The sequence below is a fragment of the Peromyscus maniculatus genome, chromosome 23, assembly GCF_049852395.1.
Source record: "Peromyscus maniculatus bairdii isolate BWxNUB_F1_BW_parent chromosome 23, HU_Pman_BW_mat_3.1, whole genome shotgun sequence".
Lineage (NCBI taxonomy): Eukaryota > Metazoa > Chordata > Mammalia > Rodentia > Cricetidae > Peromyscus > Peromyscus maniculatus.
The window spans coordinates 27,671,981-27,696,152 of record NC_134874.1 but is presented as its reverse complement, the minus strand read 5'-3'; the positions used below and the strand labels follow the sequence as shown (position 1 = coordinate 27,696,152).

The 24,172-nt window shown below is 52.1% G+C and overlaps 1 protein-coding gene across 14 annotated transcripts in view; it reads right to left on the bottom strand.

Annotated features, from left to right (window-relative positions):
- The window catches only part of Dtx2 (deltex E3 ubiquitin ligase 2), a 36,944-nt gene extending 12,974 nt beyond the window's left edge, over positions 1 to 23,970 (bottom strand). For 2 of the 14 annotated variants that reach the window (XM_006971272.4, XM_006971273.4), the window contains exons 1-4: positions 23,794 to 23,947; positions 22,354 to 22,523; positions 8,805 to 9,147; positions 6,955 to 7,591 (exon numbers count right to left, since the gene is read on the bottom strand). In XM_006971272.4, the coding sequence (XP_006971334.1) occupies positions 6,955 to 7,591; positions 8,805 to 9,072 (905 nt within the window). In that variant the 5' untranslated portion in view covers positions 9,073 to 9,147; positions 22,354 to 22,523; positions 23,794 to 23,947. Of the gene's footprint in view, positions 1 to 3,202; positions 3,251 to 6,954; positions 7,592 to 8,804; positions 9,148 to 18,512; positions 18,732 to 21,015; positions 21,122 to 22,353; positions 22,524 to 23,793 lie in introns of those variants that run through there. The other 12 variants (XM_042267770.2, XM_076561013.1, XM_076561014.1 and 9 more) reach the window with 12 other exon arrangements.
- Positions 23,971 to 24,172: the final 202 nt, after the last annotated feature.

Genomic DNA, 24,172 nt, shown 5'->3' with positions numbered 1-24,172 from the left:
AGTTATTCATTTGGTTCTCATTCCTCACATTCAAACAGTAACAACAGGCGAACGTGGGATACAGGTCTGTCAACCCAGTCATTCTGGAGCCTGGGGCAGGGGGTCACCGAGTTCAGGACCAGCCTGGGCAACAACTGAGTGTTTGTTTCAAGGGAAAAGAGGTCTCAGGGAGCTGGTGAGAAGCTCAGTGAGCAAAGGCGTTTGTTGACAGGTCTGAGGATGACCTGAGTTCGAGCCCCTGGAACTGACATGGTGCGAAGAGAGAACTCACTCCTGAAAGCTATCCTGACCTCCGGGTGTGCGTAAATACGCAGACACAAGTGCATGCGTGCTATGGATGCACATGCGCGCGCGCGCGCGCGCACACACACACACACACACACACACACACACACACACACACACACACGTGAATGTCAAAGGAGACCTGTGGATGAGATCAGTGGTAGAGCCCCGCCTAATGTAAGTGAGGCCCTGAGTTCAGTCCCTCAGACAGAATAACTGGAGCTGGACTGAGGGAAGGCCTCCTACAGGGCCTGGAACACAGCAGTGCTCCACGGCTGGCCTGAGTGATCAGAGGTTTCATTTCCAGGTGGTGGTGGCACACCTTTAATCCCAGCACTCGGGAGCAGAGGCAGGTGGACCTCTGAGTTCGAGATCATCCTGGGTTACAGAGTGAGTTCCAGGACAGCCAGGACTACATAGAGAAACCCTGTCTCAAAAGAAAAAAAAAGTTTTATTTGAATTTCTTGAATGTTCTCTACAAATAAGATAGCCTGGTGTGGTGGGCTTCAAAAAGAAGGCAGGCTGGGGGCTAGAGAGATGGCTCCATAGATCACATGGTAACACCACATGCAAGCCATTCTGGTTTGGGGCAGAGCTCTTCAAGAACAGCTGGCCTGAGTTCCTGCCAGCTCTTCCTCCTCCCCACTCCTGGGGCCCTCCTGGGCCCTTCCAAGCATCCCTGCCCATGCTGATGATGAAATGTCACGATTACAAAACCTCCCATGTGCTCTCAACACTCCTCAGGGCCCAGCCCAGAACTTGGAAGGCACTCAGGCACAGAGGACAGGCACTCTCTGGTTCCTGTACAGCCATGGGCATACCAGCCACTGCCTCCACGGTCTGCCCCAGACCTGCCCCAGAGACAGCCACAGATCACAGAAGCTGGAGGGTGGAAGCTACAGGCAGCTGTGACCTCATCCAGCTGGGAAGTCACACACCCAACTGGAGCTGGACTGAGGGAAGGCCTCCTACAGGGCCTGGAACACAGCAGTGCTCCACGGCTGGCCTGAGTGGTCAGAGAGGTTTCATTTGCCAGGCAGTCATGGTGCACCCCTTTAATTCTAGCACTCAGCAGGTAGAGGCAGGTGGATCTCTGAGTTTAAGGCCAGCCTGGTCTAGAGAGTGAGTTCCAGGACAGCCAGGACTGTTAACCTAGAGAAACCCTGTCTCAGAAAACCAAAAGAAAAAAGAAAAAAAAAAGGTAGCCTGGTGTTAGGGGCTTCCTGTCCCCTCTACTCTCAGCCCAAAAAGAAGACTAGTTTGGGGGCTGGAGAGATGATGGCTCACTGGTTAAGAGCACTGACTGCTCTTCTAGAGGACCCACGTTCAATTCCCAGCACCCACATGGCAGCTCACATCTATCTGTAACTCCAGGATCCAACACCCTCATACAGACATACAGGCACACACCTTTAATCCCAGCACTGGAGAGGCAAAGGCAAGTGGATCTCTGCAGGTTCGAGGCCAGCCTGGTCTACAGATCAAGTTCCACAATAGCCAGGACTGTTACACAGAGAAACCCTGTCTCACAAAACCAAAAAAAAAAAAGTAAAATAAAATTTAATAAAGGAAAATTCTGGACCTGCAACATACAATGCTCTAATCCCAAAGAGAACCAGGGACACAAACCAATAGTGGCTGAGCCAAAGACCCACAGCAAGAACAGGGATGAGGCAGAGCCTGTACCCAAAGTTCCAATCACACAGGCGGCTGCGACCAGACTCCCAGGGCAGCAGTGGTGGGGGAAAGGCCCTCAGAGGAGCAGCAAGAACAGGGCACATGCTGCTGGGTGTGGCGGCTCAGGCCTGTAAACCCTCAAGTCGGGAGACTGAAGAGGATCATGAGTCCAAGGCAATTTGAGCTACACAGAGTCCAAGGCATCGGACTACACAGCAAAATCCTGGCTAAAAAAAAAAAAGAGGGGGGAGGGGCGAGGGTGGTGGTGACAGGCAGGGTGAGATGGCTAGGTGGGTCAAGGCACATGCTGCAAGCCTGAGGGAGGACCTGAACTGATCCTTAGCACCCACATGATGGAAGGAGGGACTTCCATGGGCCGTCCGTCCTCTTAGCTCTACACCCAGTGTGGTAAGCAAATACACACTTGTGCACACACACAAAATACAGGAACAAAATTAATGTAAAAACTGTATCAAGGGCTGGAAAGATGGTTAAGAGCACTGGCTTCCAGAGGACCCAGATCTGATTCCCAGTACCCATGTGATGGCTCCCAACCATCTGTAACTCCATTCCCAGGTAATCCAACACCCTCTTCTGACCTCCTCAGGCATGCACACACACCTCATGTCAAATACACATATTTTCAAAACCCTTTTTAAAAACAAGGTGGGCAGGTCCTGAGGCAGGACACCCCAGGTTAACCTCTGGCTTTTATGTGCATGTACATTATGTCCACAGCACACACACGTGTGCACCCCCACACACCCATTCTTGTCTTATCTAAGTTTATAATCATGTGTGAGGCCACAGTCATGGCTGTCCTCAGTGAGACGAAGCCTGTAGGGCACAGGCTGGGTACACCCGGCTAGCGTTTCTAAGCTGCCAGCCCTTGTCACCCCCCTTCATCAAAAAACCTAAGCAAGCTGTCCCGCCGTGCGTTACAGAGATGGGCGTGAGCACGATACATTCTGGAAAGTTTTCCAGCACCTTCATGAGAGCAGTTCGGATGCTTAAAGGGATTAAACTTCAGCTACGAGGAAATGCAGCGATCCCCAGAAGCTCAGTTACAGCTCACACAGCTCTGTTTGGAGCGATGTTCCCGGGGAACGGCTAGTCTCACCGAGCCTGAGCAAAGGGACGGCCAACCACACATGTTCCAAAACCAAAAACCGAAAAAGGGCAGGAGATTCCACAAAAGCGGGGCCATCGCTGGCTCCGTCAGGGGACTGCAAACTCTCACCCAGTGCTGCTGACTCTCCCTTGGCTCGGAGACCTGGTACCACAGCCCCTGGGGAGAAAAAGGGGCCAAATGTTTGCATTTCTCCAGTGCCAGCTGGGGAAGAGATCGGGGGCTTAGTTAAGCCCATGGCTCTACGACCCATCCGAGCAGAGTGCTTGAGGAAGGCCACAGAATCAATGACACGTGGAAGGCTGGCACATGCCACCAAGCCTGAGGACCCGAGAGCAATTCCCAGGCTCTCCTCGGTGGGAAGAGAACTGACTCCGACAGGTTGTTCTCTGACCTTCACAAGCACACACCAACCCTCCCACATATACAATATAGACATGTCATTTTTTTTTTCCGTTTTTTCAAGACAGGGTTTCTCTGTGTAGGTTTGGAGCCTGTCCTGGAGCTCGCTCTGTAGACCAGGCTGGCCTGGAACTCACAGAGATCCGCCTGGCTCTGCCTCCCCAGTGCTAGGATATGCGTCACCACTGCCCGGCCATGTGATTTTTTTTTTAATTTAAAGAGATCTGAGTAAACGCTTGCTCAGACTGGATAGGTCCCTGTAAGTGAAAGGACACCTTTCCCAGCTCCTGAACAGCCCGAGGAAACACGGATGCACACAGTGACTTGGGCCGAGGCAGCCAGCCTGCTCTGAGGCCGCCCAACCAACACAGCAGGCTGGCCCAGGTCCTCCTGGCTCCTGCCACCGGGCAAGTCGCCACAGGCAGCGCTTGTCCGGCAGCAACAAGCCGGCCCAGTGACCTCCTCCATCACACAGCTGGCCTGCCAGGGTCCTAGCAGTGTCTATCTATAGGCCTGCAAGTGGGGAGAGACCCCATCCGACAGGAGCCCCACACCAGGAGGAAAGATCCAAGACTTACTAAGTAAGTCTGTGAGAGTCCCCAGTCACAGCTGAGGAGTCTGCCCCAGCAGGACATGGAGGCGCACTACACTCCGGGCACTCAGGAGCTGAAGGATCAGAATCTGAGGACAACCTGAGCTACACAGTCAGTTCCAGACCAGGCCAGGCTAGAGAGTGAGACACTGCTTGGGGGAGGGGGGGGAGAAAAAGAGCGGCAAGGAAGAGAAGCGAAGAGGAGAGGGAAGACAGGAAAAGAGGATGATTTCCCTCAGAATAACTCGCAACAATTCCACAAGGCTGACACTCTGCTCACAGGATCCCGTTCCCTCAAAGACCGACCCCACACACTAAGGGTGAGTGGCACGAGAGAGGGGCACCTCCTGGAGCCCTGCAGGCTCATGTCCATGTGAGAGCCTGCAGGGACAGTGACACCCGTCTGCACTCCCAATTCCCAGAGGAGATCCATATACCCCAGCTCTAGAGAGACACCCGGGAAGACCTGTTCCTGGCCTCTACTCTCCCTGGTCTAGCAGACCCCTCCTCCCTGCACACTCAGGCCAGCTTCAGTGCCGCTCGACGTGCCCCACACAACTAACTGCTTTTCTTTTTTAGCACCCAGGCATCAAGCTGGGTAGGCAGTATACTACTGAGCCATGCCCACAGCCCCTCACTGGGGGATTCTAGGCAGGGGCTCTCCCACTGAGCCACACCCCAGCCCCTCACTGGGGGATTCCAGGCAGGTGCTCTACCACTGAGCCACACCCCAGCCCCTCACTGGGGAATCCTAGCCAGGTGCTCTACTGCTGAGCCACCCCACAAGCATGAAGGAAGGATTCTAGTGAGTATCCTAGCACTAAGCTCTATCTGCAGGTCCTCATCTAGAGACTCTAGGCAAACATCCCTGATGTCTAGCCCTGCCCATGTCACAACCATGAAGAATAAAACTTCCCCAGGTAACAAAGACCTGGCAGCTCGTATTTAAGTGGGTTTTAGAGAACACTACCAGCTTTTGTAAGACACCTGTGTGTGCCCGGCACTCCCCCGCCCCTTTGGTGGAGGTGCTGGGGATGGTAGAGTGATTGCCTAACACACAGGAGGAGGAAAGAGGAGGAGGAGGAATTCAGGCCAGCCTGGAATACAAAGGGAGATTTTTTTTTCTAAAAACAAAACAGAATCAAGAAAAGCATAAAGCACCAGAGCCAGTGAGATGGTTCAGTGGGTAAAGGAGAGCGCCATCAAGCCTGAGGACCTGAGCTCAAACCAGCCCCACGTGGTGGGAAAGAGCCAACGCACGCGAGTTTTCCTGACTCCACACACGCACTGTGACACCTACACCCACTCACCCAAAGAAAGGTAATGATATGATTTTTTAAAAACACCACCTGACTTGGGGGCTGGAGACGGCTCAGCGGTTAAAAGCACTGTATGCTCTTCCAGAGGACCCAGGTTCAATTCCCAGCACCCACATGGTGGCTCACAACTGTCAATAACTCCAGTTCTAAGGGATCCGACATCATCTTCCAGCACCAGGCATGCATGGACGCAGACATACATACAGGCAAAGTACCAACAACACATGAAAACGAAGCAAACCAGCAAATATGACAAAATTCCACCTGGCTTTGCGTGAGGGCAGAACTTATAACCCCACCGTCTGGAGGACTGAGACAAGAAGACTGAATCCCAGGCCTGGGCTCCCTCTCCAGCACCACACACAGACAGAACTAGAAGCACAGCGCCTGGTATGGTCAGGCCTCTGACATCATCATCTTTCTCAGAAGCTGTACCCCACACTCTCTACCTTTCTATCCACCTTCCTACCCCACTGGGCTCCTCTGAACTAAACTGTGGGCTCAGGGTTATAGGTACAGATGCTGTTTCCACTCCATATCTGCACTGCCTGGCACTTGGCAGGAGTCAGCGAGTACTCATTCATTCTGTCTTCAACTGGGCAGCGGTGGCGCACACCTTTAATCCAAGCACTTGGGAGGAAGAGTCAGATGGATAGATCTCCGTGAGTTCGAGGCCAGCCTGGTCTAGAGCAAGTTCCAGGACAACCAGGGCTACATAGAGAAACCCTGTCTCAAAAAACCAAACAAGCCAGGTGGCGGTGGCACACACCTTTAATCCCAGCACTTGGGAGGCAGAGCCAGGTGGATCACTGTGAGTTCGAGGCCAGCCTGGTTTCCAGAGTGAGATCCAGGACAGGCACCAAAACTACAGAGAAACCCTGTCTCAAAAAAAAAACAGACAAAAACGAGACAACAGGAATGTTAAAGTGTCCTCGGGCGCAGACCCCCCAGGCAGTCCACAAGCCCTGGCAAAGGTCTACTGTGTACCTTCCCACCCTGAGAATGAAAGGACTGCTGAGCAGCGGGTAACGGCCTACAATCCCAACACTGAGGCCGAGGCAGGAAGCTTGTTCAAAGTTCAAGGACAGCCCCAGCTACAGAATGAGTTCTGGGTCAGTCTGAGCTACAGAATGAGTCTGTTTTAAAAAACAAAGAGTTGGGGCTGTGGTTATTCAGTGAAGTGCTTGCCGGGTAGGCACGAAGCCTTGGGTTTGATCCGCTAGCCCATGAGAGGTAGAGACAGGAGGATCAGAAGTTTGAGATCATCCTCACTATACAGGGAATTCTGAGACCAATCCGATCTACATGAGACCCTGTTACTTAAAATTAAAAAATAAAAAAAAAGATTGCTGACCTCAGGGCTACCAGGACTCAGCGATCAAAGTGCCATGGTTTGGCAGCTCCATGGGGTGCCATACTGGAAAACCAGGGAGCCTCAGCACACATGTGGCACTTGCAAGAGACAACACACCAGGGACAAGCAGGCGTGGAGGTGCAGGGCTGAGGGAGGCTTTCCGCATGGGTAAAAGTGAAGTTCGCACTGGAGGTACCTGGCTCCACTGGAGGCGGATGGTCCTGAGGGCAGGAGATGCGGCCCCAGGCGGGAGAGGCTGGCGTGAAACGCGGACTGGCTGCCCGGAACGGGAGGTGCTGTGCCCCAGGGGTTGGCGGTGTTCAGCCTGGGCGCAGACCTGGCCCCAGACAGCGAAGGTTTATTGTATGGGGCAAAGGCCTGGTGGGCCCCAAACACAGTGGCGGTCCGGTGGGGTGCTTGGGGGGCAGGATATGCAGGCAGGTTGGTCATGGAGTGGCGGTAGCGACCTGACACAGGGCCAGTCCCGCTACCATGGAGGCACTGTTGGCAAGAGCAGACGAGTCCCGAGTGGCCTGGGGGCGCGATGATCGAAGTCACCGGGTACACCGGCCCCGCCTGGCGTCGCACGCTCCGGCAGAAGCTGGACGTCTTGTTGGTCTGCGTTAGGGTGGCATAGTTGACTGTGTAGTTATAGCCCAGGGGGGCCAAGTCCACGACCTGGACGCCCCGGGCGACCTGCTGCTCCAGATAGTCACAGACACTAGCTTCATAGGCTATCCAAGATCCGTCATCACCCAGCCACTCCCAGATGATGCCCTGGCCCGGGGCGGAATTCTGTGAGAACAGGTGTCTGCGCACAGACCTCATGGTGCCTGTGGAGAAGGATCAGGACTCATAAATGAAAACCCTCCTGCTACTTCACACACTGACACTACAGGACATGCGTGTGCCTATGTATGTGTGTGCACCTGTCTGTGGAAGGTGTTTAACAGTGGTGTGCCCAGGGTGTGTGTGTGTGTGTGTGTGTGTGTGATGTTTGAGTATGTTGGTGTCTGGTTATATGTCTGTATATGCACCTCTTGTATGCATGTGTCTGTGGTGTACGGATGGTATGTCTGAGGTTCACGTATGTCTATGTGTGCATCTATGTCTGCTTATGTATGTCTCCATGTCTGTGCGTGTCTGTGTTGCTGAAGATGGACCCCAGGGACCTCATCCATTCCAGGGATGTGTTCTACCACTGAGCTACATCCCCAGCCTCAGTCCCGTGTCCCCCCCCCCCCCCCCCCCCCCCCCCCCCCCCGAGTAATTCAACATCATCACTGTAGGTATACGGTCACACTGCTATTTGACTCAGGGACTGGCAATCTATTCTGTCCAGATTTCACTGCAGGGTACAGAGGCTCACAAGGCAAAGAGCACCAAAGGACCAAGTCACAGAGCAAGGCTCACCCTCTATGGCAAGAGAGGCTAGCAGCTCACTTGTCAAACATGGCTCACACTCAATAAGGCTTTTTCTTTTCCCTCCCCTTGAGACAGTTTAGTCCCAAACTCTTATAAATCCTCCACCTGCAGCCTCCCAAGTGCTGGAATTACAGGCAAGCACCACAAGACTCTGTCAACTACCATGGCACCCTAAATCCATGCTAGCCAGCCTGATGAAGGAGGAAGTCGCCAGGAGAGCTTCCTCATGAGCTCCCAACACACCTCCACTACTACAAGGTCCATTTCTTCCAGGTGATGGCTGGTTTCTTTTGAGACAAGATTTCATGTAGCCTAACCTGACCTAGAACTCCTGACCTTCCAGCCTGCGCCTCCAGAATGCTACAATTACAGGTCTATACTCAACACTGGGTCTATGCAGTGCTGGGCTAGAACCCAGAGCTTCTTGCGTGCTAGGTAGCACTCCAGCAACCGAGCTACATTCCCAGCCCTGGAAGCGATTACTGATTACAGCACCCTTCTATCAGGTGTGCTCATGTCAAGGGCAGGGATAGAAGGTGTGCCAGTCACAACCATAACCTAAAACCTAGCATGGCACCCGGCCCAAAGCCGGGCAGTGTACCAGAGGCTGAAGGGTCTTACCAGTATCCTGGCGGAACTGGGTCCAGCTGGGGAGGTCGATGATGTAAGGGGCCAGGGAGGGGTCGGCTTGGCCTAAAGGGATGCTGTGGGCCAGGCTCCCTAGTCCAAAGCGCTGGCCCTTCTGCTGGGCAAACTGTTGCTCAATGAAGGAGCAGACAGTGGCACTGTAGGGGTGCCAAGTGCCGAGCCCATCCTGCCACTCCCACACAGCCACCACCACAGGGCCAGGGTACACCTGCGGCAGAGACGAGCTTGGGGCCATGGCCATCTTCTGCTTTCCCTGAAGGCTTCAGACCACTCTGGGTTGCAGGCTCAGGTTCATTGCCCAGCGCCTCTGGGGAACCTGGGAACAAGACACAGCAGTTACTAACACGCATTGAGGGTGGGGGTGGGGGGCTTGTCAGGCAGCTAAAGCCAACTTTCCTGTACCACCCTCAGAGCACCACGAACCAACTCCTGACCCCATCCTGCTCCAGCAGACAGGATCATGAAAAGCCATTCCTTGTGTTCACCCTACTTCAGCAAACACTCCAGAACAGGGAGCACAGTGAGAGGGGGCGTGCCGATCGCTACCCAGTCCTTTCCTTCTGAGTCGACGACTTTCAGCTCAGTTTTTCCTTCCTTCCTTTCTCCCTGCACACGCCACACATCCTTGCTCCTCTCTGCTCTATTGCTGAGCCACACCCCCCAGTCATAAATGAGGAATGCTCGGCAGATGCTCTACTGCTGAGCCATGCCCCTGGGACTCAGTGTATTTGTGAGTCACCCCAAATCTTTGTGGAGAAGGCCACGATGACCCTGTACATTTGTGTGAGAGCCCTACAGCTGTGAGACAGAGTAACACCTGCTACCCTGTCCCCTCAGATGTTCCGAGGCTCAGGAACAAGGACTCCAGGACACCCTGGGGCAGTGGCTTAGGTGGGGTTTACACGCAGGTAATGAATGGGTCAGTGGATAGGAACAGTTTGCTGTACAAACTAAGGATCCAGGTTTAAACCCACAGAAGAGCTGGGCATGCTACCTGTATCTGTAACTCCAGTTATGACCAGTCTGGCCCAAACGGCAAGCTTCCGGTTCAGTGAGAGTCCCTGTCTCCTAACAGTACGGCGGAAAATGAAAACAGACATCCTAAGTCCTCCTCCGCCCTCTGCATGCACACATGCGCACATGTGCACATACCACACAAAACCACTACCAAGACAAAACAAGCAGCTAAGGGACTGTCACTGACCACAAGAAACCCTAGATAAGAAACTAAAGTGTCCCTTGGCTGTCTCCACGGCCCTCCCTGTACCTGTGCCTTGCTCAGCAGCTAACTGGCTTCTGTTTACCCCCCCCCCCCCCAGACACTCTGCTCCTCTTTCCACTCCATCTTCTCCAGAGAACTTACATCCTTCACGCTCAATTTGTGTGATTAAGGGGGTGGGGCTCTATGGTAGACTGCCTGCCTAGACTCCCCCAGTGTCACCTGAGCTCATCACACACACACACCGACACACCCTACACACACACACACACACACACACACACACACACCCCGACACACACCCCACACACACACCCCAACCAGAACTCTACAGAACGGGCACACATACAGGCACAATCCTGCCCCATGTCTCCCTACCCCCCAGACGACAGCCCAATGCCCTATTCACGGCGGCGTAGGGCCAGCACCCAGCAGGCATTCCATGCACACGATCTTAAAACAGCTGGAGACGTCAGGCAGTGACGTCATGATGTGCCCACAGCTGTCCCACGAGGCCTGCCAGGGCACAATCCTGTGCCCTCACACCTGCACCAGCTCTTGGCCCCTGAACTGCACCAGCTGCCTAAGCTCATGTCAAATCCCCCCGTTTCTCAGGCGGGGAGCTGAAACCTGCTCGCTCAGATGGCAACAGACAGAGCTTCTCGACTCTGTTCCCCTTCAGAGCTGCCAGAGGGCCAGGGCCATGGTCCTAGAAGGGCCAGAACACAGAGGCAGAGGCTTGGAAGTCTCTGGAAGCCCTGCTCGCTCAGTGTGTGTGCTTTCACTTAGAACATGGAGATGTTGACATTTCTGGTAAGTGATTTCATAGGAACTAAGTCATGCAGTATAGAGCACCCCCCGACACACACACACCCTGGCCTGGTGTGGTGACAGATGCCTGTAAAGCCCAGCGCATTGGAGGCCGAGGCAGGAAGAATGTGAGTTTGAGACTGGCCTGGACTATATAGGGACTGTCGGGGGTGGGGGGGTGGGGGGAGGGGGGGAGGAAACAAATGTTACATTAAGGGCCGTCACAATGGCTCAGTGGGTGAAGTGTTTGCAATGCAAACAAGAGGACCTGAGTTCAGATGCCCAGAATCCATGCAAAACAGTGTGCCTAGAACCCAGGCCTGCAGGGACACAAAACAGTGTGCCTAGAACCCAGGCCTGCAGGGACACAAAACAGTGTGCCTAGAACCCAGGCCTGCAGGGACACAAAACAGTGTGCCTAGAACCCAGGCCTGGAGGGACACAAAACAGTGTGCCTAGAACCCAGGCCTGCAGGGACACAAAACAGTGTGCCTAGAACCCAGGCCTGGAGGGACACAAAACAGTGTGCCTAGAACCCAGGCCTGGGTTCTAGCTGAAATGAGACAGGTGAGCTCCAGGTTCAGGGAGAGACATTGCCTCAAAAAATAAGGTGGGGGAAAGAAGTAAGACACTGTGACATCCATTTCTGGTCTCCATATGCACCCTCACAGGAGAGTGTACCTGACACACAACACACTCAAAACGCAAAAACACAGATGGGTATAGTGGAACACAGGAGGATCAGAAGTTCAAAGCCAGCCTGGGTTACATGAGAGGATACTTCCAACAAACCAACCAGTGTCACTTCTAGGTGTCCACGGAGCACCAGGCTTCAGGCGGCCTGCACGCGCAGGCTTTGCCTTTTCTACTGTTTCCTCTCCCCTGCACGCCCTTCAGGAGGCAAAGGGAAGGGAGACCACGGCATGCAAACTCAGGCAGTGAACCAGGCCTGTGAGGACATGAGCCTACCTCTGGGTGCCAGGCTGCCACCAAGCCATCGAGGCCTCCAACAAAGGCCCAGACACTGCCTGAGGACGAGAACTGGGGTGCTCTCAGCAAGGCTGGCTCAGCTCAGAATCTACAATTAAAAGTGCCTATAACCTAGCCTAGACATAAACCAGACAGTTGATTTTGGAGCCTGTAACTCCCAGGATGTCACTCATGGCTTAGGCAGCCAGGGCCTACAGCATCATCGGCTCACAGCTATGTTCCAACATGTCTGTCCATCCCCAGATCAACCAACTCACAGAGCTCTGCACAAGAGCCAGGCCATAGTCATCGATGCGATGCGGGCTCCAGCTTTCCATGAAGGTGTGAGGCCACAGTAGATCCTGGGTCCACCACCACATACACAGCTGGCCAGGTCCCCCTCATAACGAGCTTTCCATCTTTGGGACCTCATGCCCAGCCACAGTTGACTCTAGCAAGTTCCAGAAGATTCCAAGCCTTTCCCAGCCTCCAGCCATTGATTCTGCTGGTGTCTGACTGAGCATGCATGCAAATCTTTCCCGACTCCACTGAGTCTTCCTCCTGAGCCCTCTGGCCCACAACTGTCACAGGGCGGTGACTCCACGGTCCTGTCCCCTTTAGCACAGAGGCCACAATCATCCCAGCAGACCTGCATGTCCTAGAGTCAGTCTCTTTGAGGGGACAGCTGCTACTGACTCCAACATGACACAACAGAACCCCAAATGTCCTTCAACAAAGAGGGTCTGAAACCCCAGGACCAATGAGGGAGAGAGGGCTAGTGAGACGGCTGAACAGGTAGGTAGGGAACTGCCACTAAGCCTGGCTCTAGAGTCCTATCCCTAGGATGCACATGATAGAAAAGGACACCTGCAAGTTGTCCTCTGACCTCCACCCACAAGCCGTGACACACGCACAAAGAAGAAATATAGTAAAAATATAGGGGGAGACCCACCCACTCTAGGGGCCTGGGCCTTTGAGTTGGTACCTAGACATGCCCAGCAGCTAGAACCCTGCATCACACACACTGTGCCCAGTGTCAATGTGCCCATTCTCTACCACAGCCCCAGCCAGCACCAAGCTGCCCTCCAAAAACCTAATTTGTTTCAGCACCGAATGGTAGGGCCATTTAGGGGCTATTCTTAATTATGGAAATTACACTAATTGGCTGTGGGGAAAAGCCTCAATCTGGAAACAATATAAGCACCCACAATGTGGGAAGTTCTTTTAATACTGGAGATGGCACCCGAGGCTGCCACTGAAATAAGTACCACCAGCCCTTACATGGGGTTTTTTAAGACAGGATCTGGCCTTATAGCCCAAACTGACCTAGAAATCCAATCAATTCTCTTGCTTTGGACTCCAAGTGATGTTATAGCCATGACTCACGATGTCTAGCTCTTTTACAGTTTTTATTATTTGCTTCTAATTGTGTGCCACGATCAGTTCAGGTACCTGCAGAGGCTTCAGACACCCCTGGAGCTGGAATTACAGGTAGCTGTGAGGAACCGGATCCTCTGGAAAAGCAGCAGGCACTCTTAACAGCCGAACATCTCTCTAGCCCCTTGTTTTATAGGACAGTCTTACTCTATAGTCCAGGCCGGCCTGGAACTCTAGAAAATCCTCCTGCGTCAGCTCCTAAGAGCTGGGATTATAGGCCTGAGCTACCACAGGCAGCCAACCTGCCCACTTCATCCTGCGAGCTGTTTGCTAAGCTGGCTCTCCGAGTTCTGGTGCTTTCCAAGAAACATGGGTCTGAAACTCCACACCCAACCAACTGACAGTTACAGTAAGCAGACAGAGACCTGAAAGATGTCTCAGAAGCTGGGAAAGCCTCTCCAAGGGCCAGGAAACGTCAGATCCCGAGTACAAATCTAACAAAGAAATGCCAAACTCTTATTAGAAAATCTGACTTTAAAAAAATGGGGGCTGTTGAGAAGACCCAAGTGTGATCCCTGGGACCCACATGGGGGGGGTGGTGGCCGAGAGACAGACAGACAGACAGACAGAGGGAACAGATTCCTGCAACCCGTCCTCTGACCTCCACATCTGTGCACTCCACACATGAGCACACACAAAGCATACATACACACACAATAAAGAAGAGTGGAATACTGCCAGGCAGCAGTGGTGCCTTCAATCCCAGCACTCAGGAGGCAGAGGCAGGCAGATCTCTGTGAGTTCGAGGCCAGCCTGGGCTACAGAGGGAGATCCAGGACAGGTGCAAAGCTACACAGAGAAACCCTGTCTCGAAAAAACAAAAAACAACAACAACCAAAAAAAGGAATGCTTTTTTCAAATAAGAGCTGTGATTTACAGTGTAAGGCACTGCCTGCCTACCATGCACACAGCCCCGGCTTTCAACCATAACACCAGACCACATAAAACCAAACCAAACCACAAAATTAAAAGTGGGTGCTGAAGGGACTAAAGAGAGGTTCAGAGCGCTGGCTGCTCTTCCAGAGGACACAGGTTCGATTCCCAGCACCCACATGGCAGCTCACAACTGTCTGTAACTTCAGCTGCAAGGGGTTCAATGCCCTTTTCTGGACTCTATGGGCACGGGACATGCACACGGTGCACATACATGCAGGCAAAACACCCATACAAGCCAGGCAGTGGTGGTGCACACTTTCAATCCTGGCACCCAGGAGGCAGAGGGCAGGAAGATCTCCGAGTTCAAGGCCATCTTGGTCTACAAAGTGAGTTCCGGGACAGACAGGGCTCTATAGAGAAATCTTGTCTCAAAAAAAAAAAAAAAAATCAATTTTTTCTCTCTCTCTCCCATAACTATATATATATATAGTTTTTTTGAGACAGGGTTTCTCTGTAGTTTCGGTGTCTGTCCTGGATCTCACTCTGTACACCAGGCTGGCCTCACAGAGATCCACCCGGCTCTGCCTCCCGAGTGCTGGGATTAAAGTCATGCGCCACTGCCAGCGGCCAAAATAAGTTTTAAAAGTTGGTGCTGAGAAGAGAACCCTGACACTCGTATGCTAAGTAGGCAATCTGCCGATGAAACACACCTATCCTCAGCTGCCATTTTTTCACATTTTCTAAAGTTAGAAAGTATGTTTCCTACTTAATAAATAGAAAATAAAAAATCATCTGAGGCTGAAGAAATGGTTTTACTCTTGTAAAAAAGCTCTGCGTGGCTGTGTCGGTAACCGCAGCACTGGGGGCCGACACAGGCGCTGGCTGGAAGAAGCCAGCTCCCAGTTCGGTCAGTGCCCTGTTTCACGGGAATAAATACAGCGGAGAGCGTTGGCAGAGGACACCTGACATCCTGGTCTAACTTCTTCCCCATCCACACATAGGCACGGGTACCCGTCAGCCAGCCAGCCAGCCAGCCAGTCAGTCAGTCTCTCTGTCTGTCTCTGTCTCTGTCTGTCTCTCACTCTCTCTCTCTCTCTCTCTCTCTCTCTCTCTCTCTCTCTCTCTCTCTCTCTCTCTCACACACACACACACACACACACACACACACAGAGCCTAAAAATGTTTTTAAATCTCTTGAACACCTCACACACTGCCACAGACACAGCTCGGTGACCGAGCACTGACCTAAGATGTCAAACACTTTTAAAAGGTCAAAGTCACCACCAAACCAAGCCAATGCTACTACCTCTGCTGTTCAAGATCACTACTGGGCACAGCGGCTCCTCTCCGGGTGGGGCTTCAGTTACAGGGGCCTGATCAACTCATTACAGCAATTCCCTGCCAACGCACACACCCCATCCCTGACCTCCAGGAAAAACAAGCCACCTGGGTGTTGGGTGTCGCCTGAGGGTTACAACCATCCTGTGATTGCAGACCTACAATCCTCCTTTTATTTCACTCTTGTGCAGTGGGTCAGACCCAGTGACCTGACAGGTCTGCAACTCACTATGAAGCAGAGGGCTTTGAAGTCCTAATCTTCCTGCCTCTGCCCCCAAGGACTGGGATGACAGGCGTACTCAAGAGCTGAGAGTGTACCTTAGAGGTAGAGCATCTGCCTATCATACACAAGGCCCCAGGTTCTATAGTGAGCACAGAACAAAAGATAGCAAAGAAAAAAAAAAAACCACCAGCAGCAAGCTGCTCAGACTAAAGAAGCTGCTCAAACAGTGCCCAACTGCGCAAGCGGGGTCTGTAGTTAGAAGCCAGCCTGGGTACAGGAGACCCTGGAGCTGCTCAGGGCACCACCGTTCCCACGACTGTCCAGGATTAGGAGAAATAGCAAACCTCCTGCCAACACCAAAAGCAAATATTTCAGATTGTTCCAGTTACAAATCTGCTGCCATGAGACAAAAAGTTTATAAACTAACAAGAGTAACTGCATTCCAGTCACTGTAAGAACAGCTCACGGGGCTCTGTGTTAGAGCACCTGCCTGGGATCCCCCAGTGAGGGGCTGGGGTGTGGCTCAGTGGTAGAGCACCTGCCTAGAATCCCCCAGTGAGGAGCTGGGGTGTGGCTCAGTGGTAGAGCACCTGCCTAGAATCCCCCAGTGAGGGGCTGGGGTGTGGCTCAGTGGTAGAGCACCTGCCTAGAACCTCCCAGTGAGGGGCTGGGGTGTGGCTCAGTGGTAGAGCACCTGCTTAGAATCCCCCAGTGAGGGGCTGGGGTGTGGCTCAGTGGTGGAGCACCTGCCTAGAATCCCCCAGTGAGGGGCTGGGGTGTGGCTCAGTGGTGGAGCACCTGCCTAGAATCCCCCAGTAAGGGGCTGGGGTGTGGCTCAGTGGTGGAGCACCTGCTTAGAATCCCCCAGTGAGGTATTCTAAGCAGAATCTATTCTAAGAGAAGTGTGGTAGAATGCCTGCTTAGAATCTTCTAGTGAATGAAGGGCTGTGGCCTGGCTCAGTGGTAGAGGACTTGCCTAGCAAGCACAAGGTACTGGGTTCAATCCTCAATGCCTCTAACAACAAACTTTTTATGAACAAAAACAGAGGTGAAATAGGCACTGGTGGTGCATGGCTATAAGTCAGTTAGTTATTCCAGCACCTGGAAGGCTGAGGTTAGGAGGAGTACTGCAAGTTAAAGGCTAGCCTGGGCTACAAAGAAAGACGTCTCAAACTCCCCCTCAAAAAAGTGGAAATATAAATTACAACCTGGGAGAAAGGCTAAAATTGACAATGCATGCCAGTTTTTCTAGCACTTGGAGGACCAAGAGAACAAGGTTGGGCAGGGCACAGCTGGAGACAGAGGCAGATAGAGCTCTTTGAGTGCCAGGCCAGGCAGGATGGCTCAGCGGGTAGTAGTGCTTGTCATGCAGACCTAACAACCTGGGCTCAAGCCTCACTAGCCACATCAAGAGTGAAGTAGAGAACAGGCTCCATGAAGTCCTCTGGCCTCCACATGCACACCGTGGCTCCTACGCCCGCACCCCCACACACAAATAAAATAAAAAGGAGTCAAGGTCATCCTCAAATACACAGAGAGCATGAGGTTAGTGTGGGCCACACGCGAGTCTCACAAAAGCAAAAAACAAAACCCCACAATGGGTGATGAGATGGCTCAGCGGATCAAGGTGCTGGTCACCAAGCCTGACTCCTGAGTTCAATTCCAGGATGAAGGAGGCAATTCTTACAAACTGTCCTCTAGCAAACACACCATGCACACACACAAAGTAAATAAACTTTAAATTTTTAACTGAATAAGTATATTAAAACATGCATGCACACATCCTAGAAGAGCGGCTGTGGGACACAGCACACCGGTAGAATGCTTGCTTAGCAATGTGCACACATTATGGTTCAAGCTCAGCTCAAGAAAATAAAGTAAAATAAGCAGACCTCTAGGCCAGAACAGTAGTGCACACATGCAATCCCAGTACTTGAGAGGCGGAAGCAGGAGCATCAGGCGTTTCAACGTCATCCTTAGCTACACGGTGAACTGGAGGCCCTCCTGGACTAGAGGAGAATAGAAAACCCATCTCAAAAAAAAAACAGAAAAAAATTGAAAGATTTGAAAAGCAGACCATGCATGAAGAGCAATGTGTGTGCATTAATCAAGCTGTTCTCACCTGATAAACAATCACCTAAGAGATTGCTCAGTCATCTCAGCACTCCGAGTGCCCCACAAGCCCTAACATCTGGCCTCTTAATTCTCTGCAAAATGTCCGAAGCTCAGCTGCTAAGGGCTTGCTATACAAGCATTAGGACTTGAGTTCAATTCCCCATAATCCACATGAAAAACTCAGCACGGTGGTACACAATCCCAACACTGGAAAGGCAGAGACAGGAGGGTCCCTGGAGCTCACTGGCCAGGACCAGGGAGTTCCAGAAGAGACCATCTCAAAAAAATGAGGAAGGGAGAGGGGTTAAGGAAGACTCTCATCAACCTCCGGCTTCACACACATGTGAATGCACAGCCACGTACACATGTACATGCATGCATAGGCACTCGAGCGCGCGCACACACACACACACACACGCACACAGGCAATGTGAAGACACTCACTTTCCTTCCCATTCTCCTTTGCCCCACGGATTTCCCAGATTCCACTCTGCTTCAGGCAGCCATGAGAAAAACTGGAGATCCTCGCTCCCTCTCAACCTTCTGTCCACAATCCCCAACAGCTGCCTCGAGCCTACACAATCATCACCTCCTCGGCTGCCACTGCCCACATCTGTCTGCGGCCCTTCTGCCTCCCACAGACGTAAGCACGTCCTCCCAGCTGGCCTCACCAACTCATCTCTCCTAGTCTTACCTCAAACACAGGTGCAAGATTAGCCCCTCTGAGTGTCTGTTCTGATCTCATCTCTTTCTCCCGTCCCCCGAACCTGCAGAATGAAGTTCACGTTCTGCAGGGCAACACTCACAGCCATCATGACATGCTGGGCACACATATGGAATCCAGCCCTCTGCGGGCAGAGGCGGGTGTGTCACTTAGTCCGATACTCTATGCAGCCCTAACTCCACAGAGAATTCCAGGCCATTCTGGGCAGGGCAATGTCATAACCAAAAAAGAATTTAACTGAAGATCTGTGTTCCCTTTCCTCCATGCTCTGCTCCACCCCGAAGGTGGAGGACTATCCTCACCCAACCTGTACTTTCTGTGTGTGTGGATGCAGGTATGTGGGGACATGTGTGTGGAGGCCAAAGGTTGATACTGGGTGTCATCCACAGCACCTCGTTTTCTCGTGGAGAAAACACTGATTTTGTGTCTGTGTGTGAGTACCCATGTAGCCCACAAGATGGTTCCCTGGAGCTGGAATTATAGGCTTTTGTGAGCAACCTGATGTGGGTGCTGGGAACTGAACCTCAGTCCTTTAAGAGAGCAGCAAGTGCTTTTTCTTAACCACTGAGCCATCATCTCCCCAGCCCCGGCCTCCTTATTTCTTGAGACAAACCTGGAGCTCCACCATTCAACAGGACAAGCTGGCCAGCGAGCCCCTGGGACTGCCCCGGCTCCACTTTTCCAGCACTGGGATTACAGGCGTGCACTGGTCCACTCACCTTTCCCATGGGTTCTGGTGATCCAAACTCACATCCTCAAGCTTGTGCACAAGTACTTTACCCACCCAGTCAACTCCTCAACCTCCACCTCTATTTTCAATTAAAATGTATTGTATGTTTTGGTGCTAGGGACGGAACCCAGAGCCTTGACCATGCCAGGCAAGGCTCTATGACTGAGCCATGCCCCAGGCCCTCACTGGCAGATTCTAGGCAGTTATTCTACGGCTGAGTTACATCCCAGGCCCAAGGCCCAATTAAAACAGAGAGAAAACACGTTCTGAACTTCTACAGTGTTCTATCTACTCTTCATAGAATTCTAAAATCCTTCTAGTCTCCAGAGCTTTGGCATACATTTGTGGTGTTAAGTAACTTATGAGCGAAAAACTATTACTTTTTTTCACTTGGTTATTTTTTTTTTTAAAGATTTATTTATTACGTACACAGAAGAGGGCGCCAGCTCTCATTACAGATGGTTATGAGCCACCACGTGGGTGCTGGGAATTGAGCTCAGGAACTCTGGAAGAGCAGTCGGTGCTCTTAACCTCTGAGCCATCTCTCCAGCCCTTACTTGGTTATTTTTGAGACAAGGTCTCACGAACCCCAAGCTGACCATGAACTCATCAGGTACCTGAGGTCAACTTTGACCTTCCTAATCCCCCTGCTTCCACCACCCGACAGGACTGTGGCACCATGCCTATGCAGTGCTGGGAATGGAACCCAGGGCTCGAGGCAAGGTAGGCAAACACTCTACCAGCTAAGCTACCTTCCCAGGCCCTAAAGCAATTGATTTGGCTCATCTTTGTCATGGCGGGAGGGTCCATTAAGACACAGTACCAGCCCTTTGGAGTAGGGAAGCAGATAGAGAAATAGAGGCACGGAAGTGACCGAGCACGTGGAGGTGGCTTCAGGGAGACATAACCCATTGCACAAGATCAGCATTAATCTGCTCTGGAGCTAATGACTTCCTCTTCCTCTTTTTTTTTTTAAATTATTTATTTATTATGCGTACAGTATTCTGCCTGCATGTATACCTGCATGACAGAAGAGGACACCAGATCTCATTATAGATGGTCGTGAGCCACCATGTGGTTGCTGGGAATTGAACTCAGGACCTCTGGAAGAACAGCCATTGCTTTTAACCTCTGAGCCATCTCTCCAGCCCACTAATGACTTCCTTAAAAATATTTTTTTTTTATTATCTATATGCATGTGTGTGTTGCACGTTTGTATGCCATGTGCAGGAGGGCGCCCACAGAGGCCAGAAGAGTACACTGGATTCCCCTGGAACTGGAGTTACAGACGGTTGTGGCTGCCTGACCTGGATGCTGGGAAGCGAACCAGGGTCATCTGCAAGACCCCAAAGTGTTCGTAACTACTGACCCATCTCCTCTGGCCCTGGAGTCCACCTCTTAAAGGCTGAACGGTGCCAGGACCACAGCGGAGACCAGGCTTCTGGTGTATGCACATCTTTGGATGACAATCCATTAGCCACTGACAAGGCCCTCAGGACCAGCTATATGTACTCTGCCTCCTGCCCACACCCCCGGCCTCTCCACTCTACGGCCAACACAGCTGCACCGGCCAACACAGCTGCACCGACAGCGGCCCGCCCCGGCCCTGGAAGCTTCCGGACTGTGCAGATGCTGACACTCCTTCCAGACTTTCTCCCCACTTTCTCCCCAGCTCACCTTGGCCACCACTTCCAGAAGCCTTCCTGACCCTGCTGCCTACCTCCCCCTGAGGAGGGGACTCACCTTTGACTCACCTCAGCACCACACCTATCACAACCCCCTGTCACTGACGGGCATGTCTGTCTTTTCACCCCAGAAGTTGCCAGAAGGAGGAGATCTTGTCTGGCACCTGGCAGAGGTTTGTGCAAACAGGAAAAAAAAAAAAAAGCTTCTGATTCAAAGGCAGTGACAGTGACTCATTTCTCTAGCCTACAAAGCATAGGTTTGTTGGTCGGTTTGTTTTTAGTTTTGAGACAATTATCTCCCCATGTAGCCCAGGCTGGGTTGGAATTCACTACCTATCCCAGGATGGCCCCAAACTCATGATCCTCTGCCTCAGTTTACCGAATGCTAGGATTACAACTTATAATATCATGCAAGGGTGAACTGGCTACACAGCCCAGGCTGAACTCAAACTCCCAGTTGTGTCTAAGTCTCCCAAGTGTGGGATGACAGGCATTCACCACCTTGCTAGGCATGCTTGACTGCTCTTCCAGTGGACCCTGGTTCGATCCCCAGAACACACGGCAGCTCACAACTGTCTATATCTTCAAAGTCTGACACCATCACACAGACACACATGCAGGCAAAACACCAACGTATAAGATAAAAATAGATTATTTAGATCTCCAGATATCATGTGATAGAGAACTGACTCCTGCTTACTGCCCCTCACCTCCACATATACACCATGGCACATACACACAACAATTTTTTTTAAAAAAAGTAATAATAAAAAATAAAATGTTTTCAAGTGCTGGGGCTTGAACCCAGGGTCTTGCATGCTAGCTAAGCACTCTACGAAGGCTGCCTCCCAGCCCATAAAGCATGTCCTAAGGTAGGAAGCATCCTCTAAGACTGGTTAGACAGAAGCAGGGTTGGCAGGAAGCCAACTGAATTTATTTGCAACAGCAGGCGATCAACAATCAACTCCCAGGCTTCACTTTGCTCCTGGAACCCCAGAATCCCACCATCCACACTGCCTGCTTCTCTATATGTGTGCATGTGTAAAAGTTATGTGAATGTGTGCACAGATGCATGGCTGCTCCTGGAGGCTGGTGGACAGCCTGGATTGCAGTTCCTCGGGTACCATCAACCTGTTCACTCACCAAATAGGCTCAGCTGGTTGACTGACCAGCAAACCCCAGGGATTCACCTGTCTCTTCCCTAGCACTGGAATCTCAGGTACATACCACCACGCCACACTTTTTACACTGGTCCTGGAGAATGAATCTGGATCCTCACGCTCGTCAGACAAGCACTGTATGGACCTGAGCCATCTCCCTTCAATGCCCACACCCACCTTCTCTTTTGAAAACCAGATTTCAAAAGCATCAAGGTGAATTTCCCCATGGCTCTCACCTCCTCTCACTTGAAGGGCTGGCACCAAACTGTCCCTTCTTGATGGAGACACCAGATCTATCTTCAGGAGCAATAACTTGTCTGAGTTCCCATCTTGATATGAACGGCAAACAACAAAAACCGGGCAAATCTGCGGGCTTGCTGACTCAGCCACACCGATTCCGAGGTACCTTTGCCAAAAAAGATGATTAAGTCTTCAATGAAGAAACGGCAAGAGAAAATGAGCACACAGATGTTGGGTCCCGTGTGCTGTGGCTGGTGACTGGAAATTACCAGACTTATTTCCCAACAGCCTGGGCAGAGCACAGAAGGTATGACAGTCTTTCTCAGACCACTCAACTAAGCCCTTCCCCAGGAGCCCGTAAGAGGACTTCAGAAACCAGTCCATCGGACAGTCCACACAGTAAATACACCAAGGGCCTAGATACCTGAATAGCTGAAATCAATCCCCCCCCCCTTTTTTTTTTTTTTTTTTTTTGGCTACTAGAAGTCCACTTTATAGAACTGGTACCATTTTTTTTTTTTTTTTTGAGCAGGGTCCACAGTATACAGCTTAGGGTTGGCCTGGAACTCTTGATTCTCATGCTTCTGCCTCACAAGTGCAGAGATTACAGGCATAAGTCACCACACCCGGCTAACACTTTTTTTTCTGTTGTTTTTTGCTTTGGAAGGGGGCATGGTTAATATACAGGCTTGCGACACAGCACAGGGAAGCTTTGAACTCGCTACCCTGGTATCTTAGTCTCCCAAGTACTGGGACTACGAGCATGCACCACCACGTTGCTGGGCTCTCCAGAACCACAAAGGATGGCATGTAGAAACAGAGTTCCTTAAAGGTCTTGCCTCGGTACACATTCGTATTTGTGCCGCTGTGGAGGCAAAGCTAACGCGGGCGCCCCGCAGCTGGCTCCGAGGGATAGGATGAAAAGCGGAGCTTCAAACAGAGGCTCCCCCAAAGTGCCCCAGGGACCCAGTTTGAGAGAGACCGAGAATGGAAAGGCATACGCCTCCCAAGTCCAACTCGCAGCCATTGGTGGAGCACCACTGCCTGGGTGCAGCCCCCTCAGGACCGAAACTGTCCCCTCAGGGAGCCAGGGCTAGCCATAGCCTCACTGCTCTTCCAGGTCCTGTAGGGCTCAAACTCTCAGGCATGCGACCCCCGTTTCTGCAAAAATAGGGCTCTCACCACACCCAGCCCTGTCCCCACCGCCCAGAGCGTCCCAACTACGACTTCCCGCTTCCAGAACCCCGGTGCCCCGGAGCCCAAAGCTCCCGGCACCCCCAGGACTCACCCATCCCGCCGGCACGGCCCTCCCTCCCTCGCACGACCGCCCCCTTCCGGTCCCAGCTTGGCTCAATAGCCCCCCTCTCCTCAACCCACCCGCCCACCTTCAGGACCCCAGCCTGGGCGCCAGCAGGTGGCCCGCCCATCCCGCTCACCGAGTCTGAGGGAAGCAGGGGGAACAGGTGGAGAGGACCGCCGACCTCCGGCTTCAGCTCTGGCTCGGCCTGGCAAGAACCCACCGACTACAGCTCCGACTCCGAGCGGGAGGCAGCCGGAGTGAAACTCGGCGTCGCAGCCTCCCAGCGCCGCGCTGCGCATGCCCCCCCCCCTTCAAGCGGTGCCTTCTGGGAAATGTAGTTCTGGCGAGGCGGAGTGGGCGGAACCAAAATGCACCAGCAGATGTTAATGTACCCAGCCTTCCCTCACTTACTGCTTACTGACTTACTCCTTCGTTAATTACTGATTCATCTGGTTTTTAATATTTTTATGTCTATTATTATTATTATTATTATTATTATTATTATTATTATTATT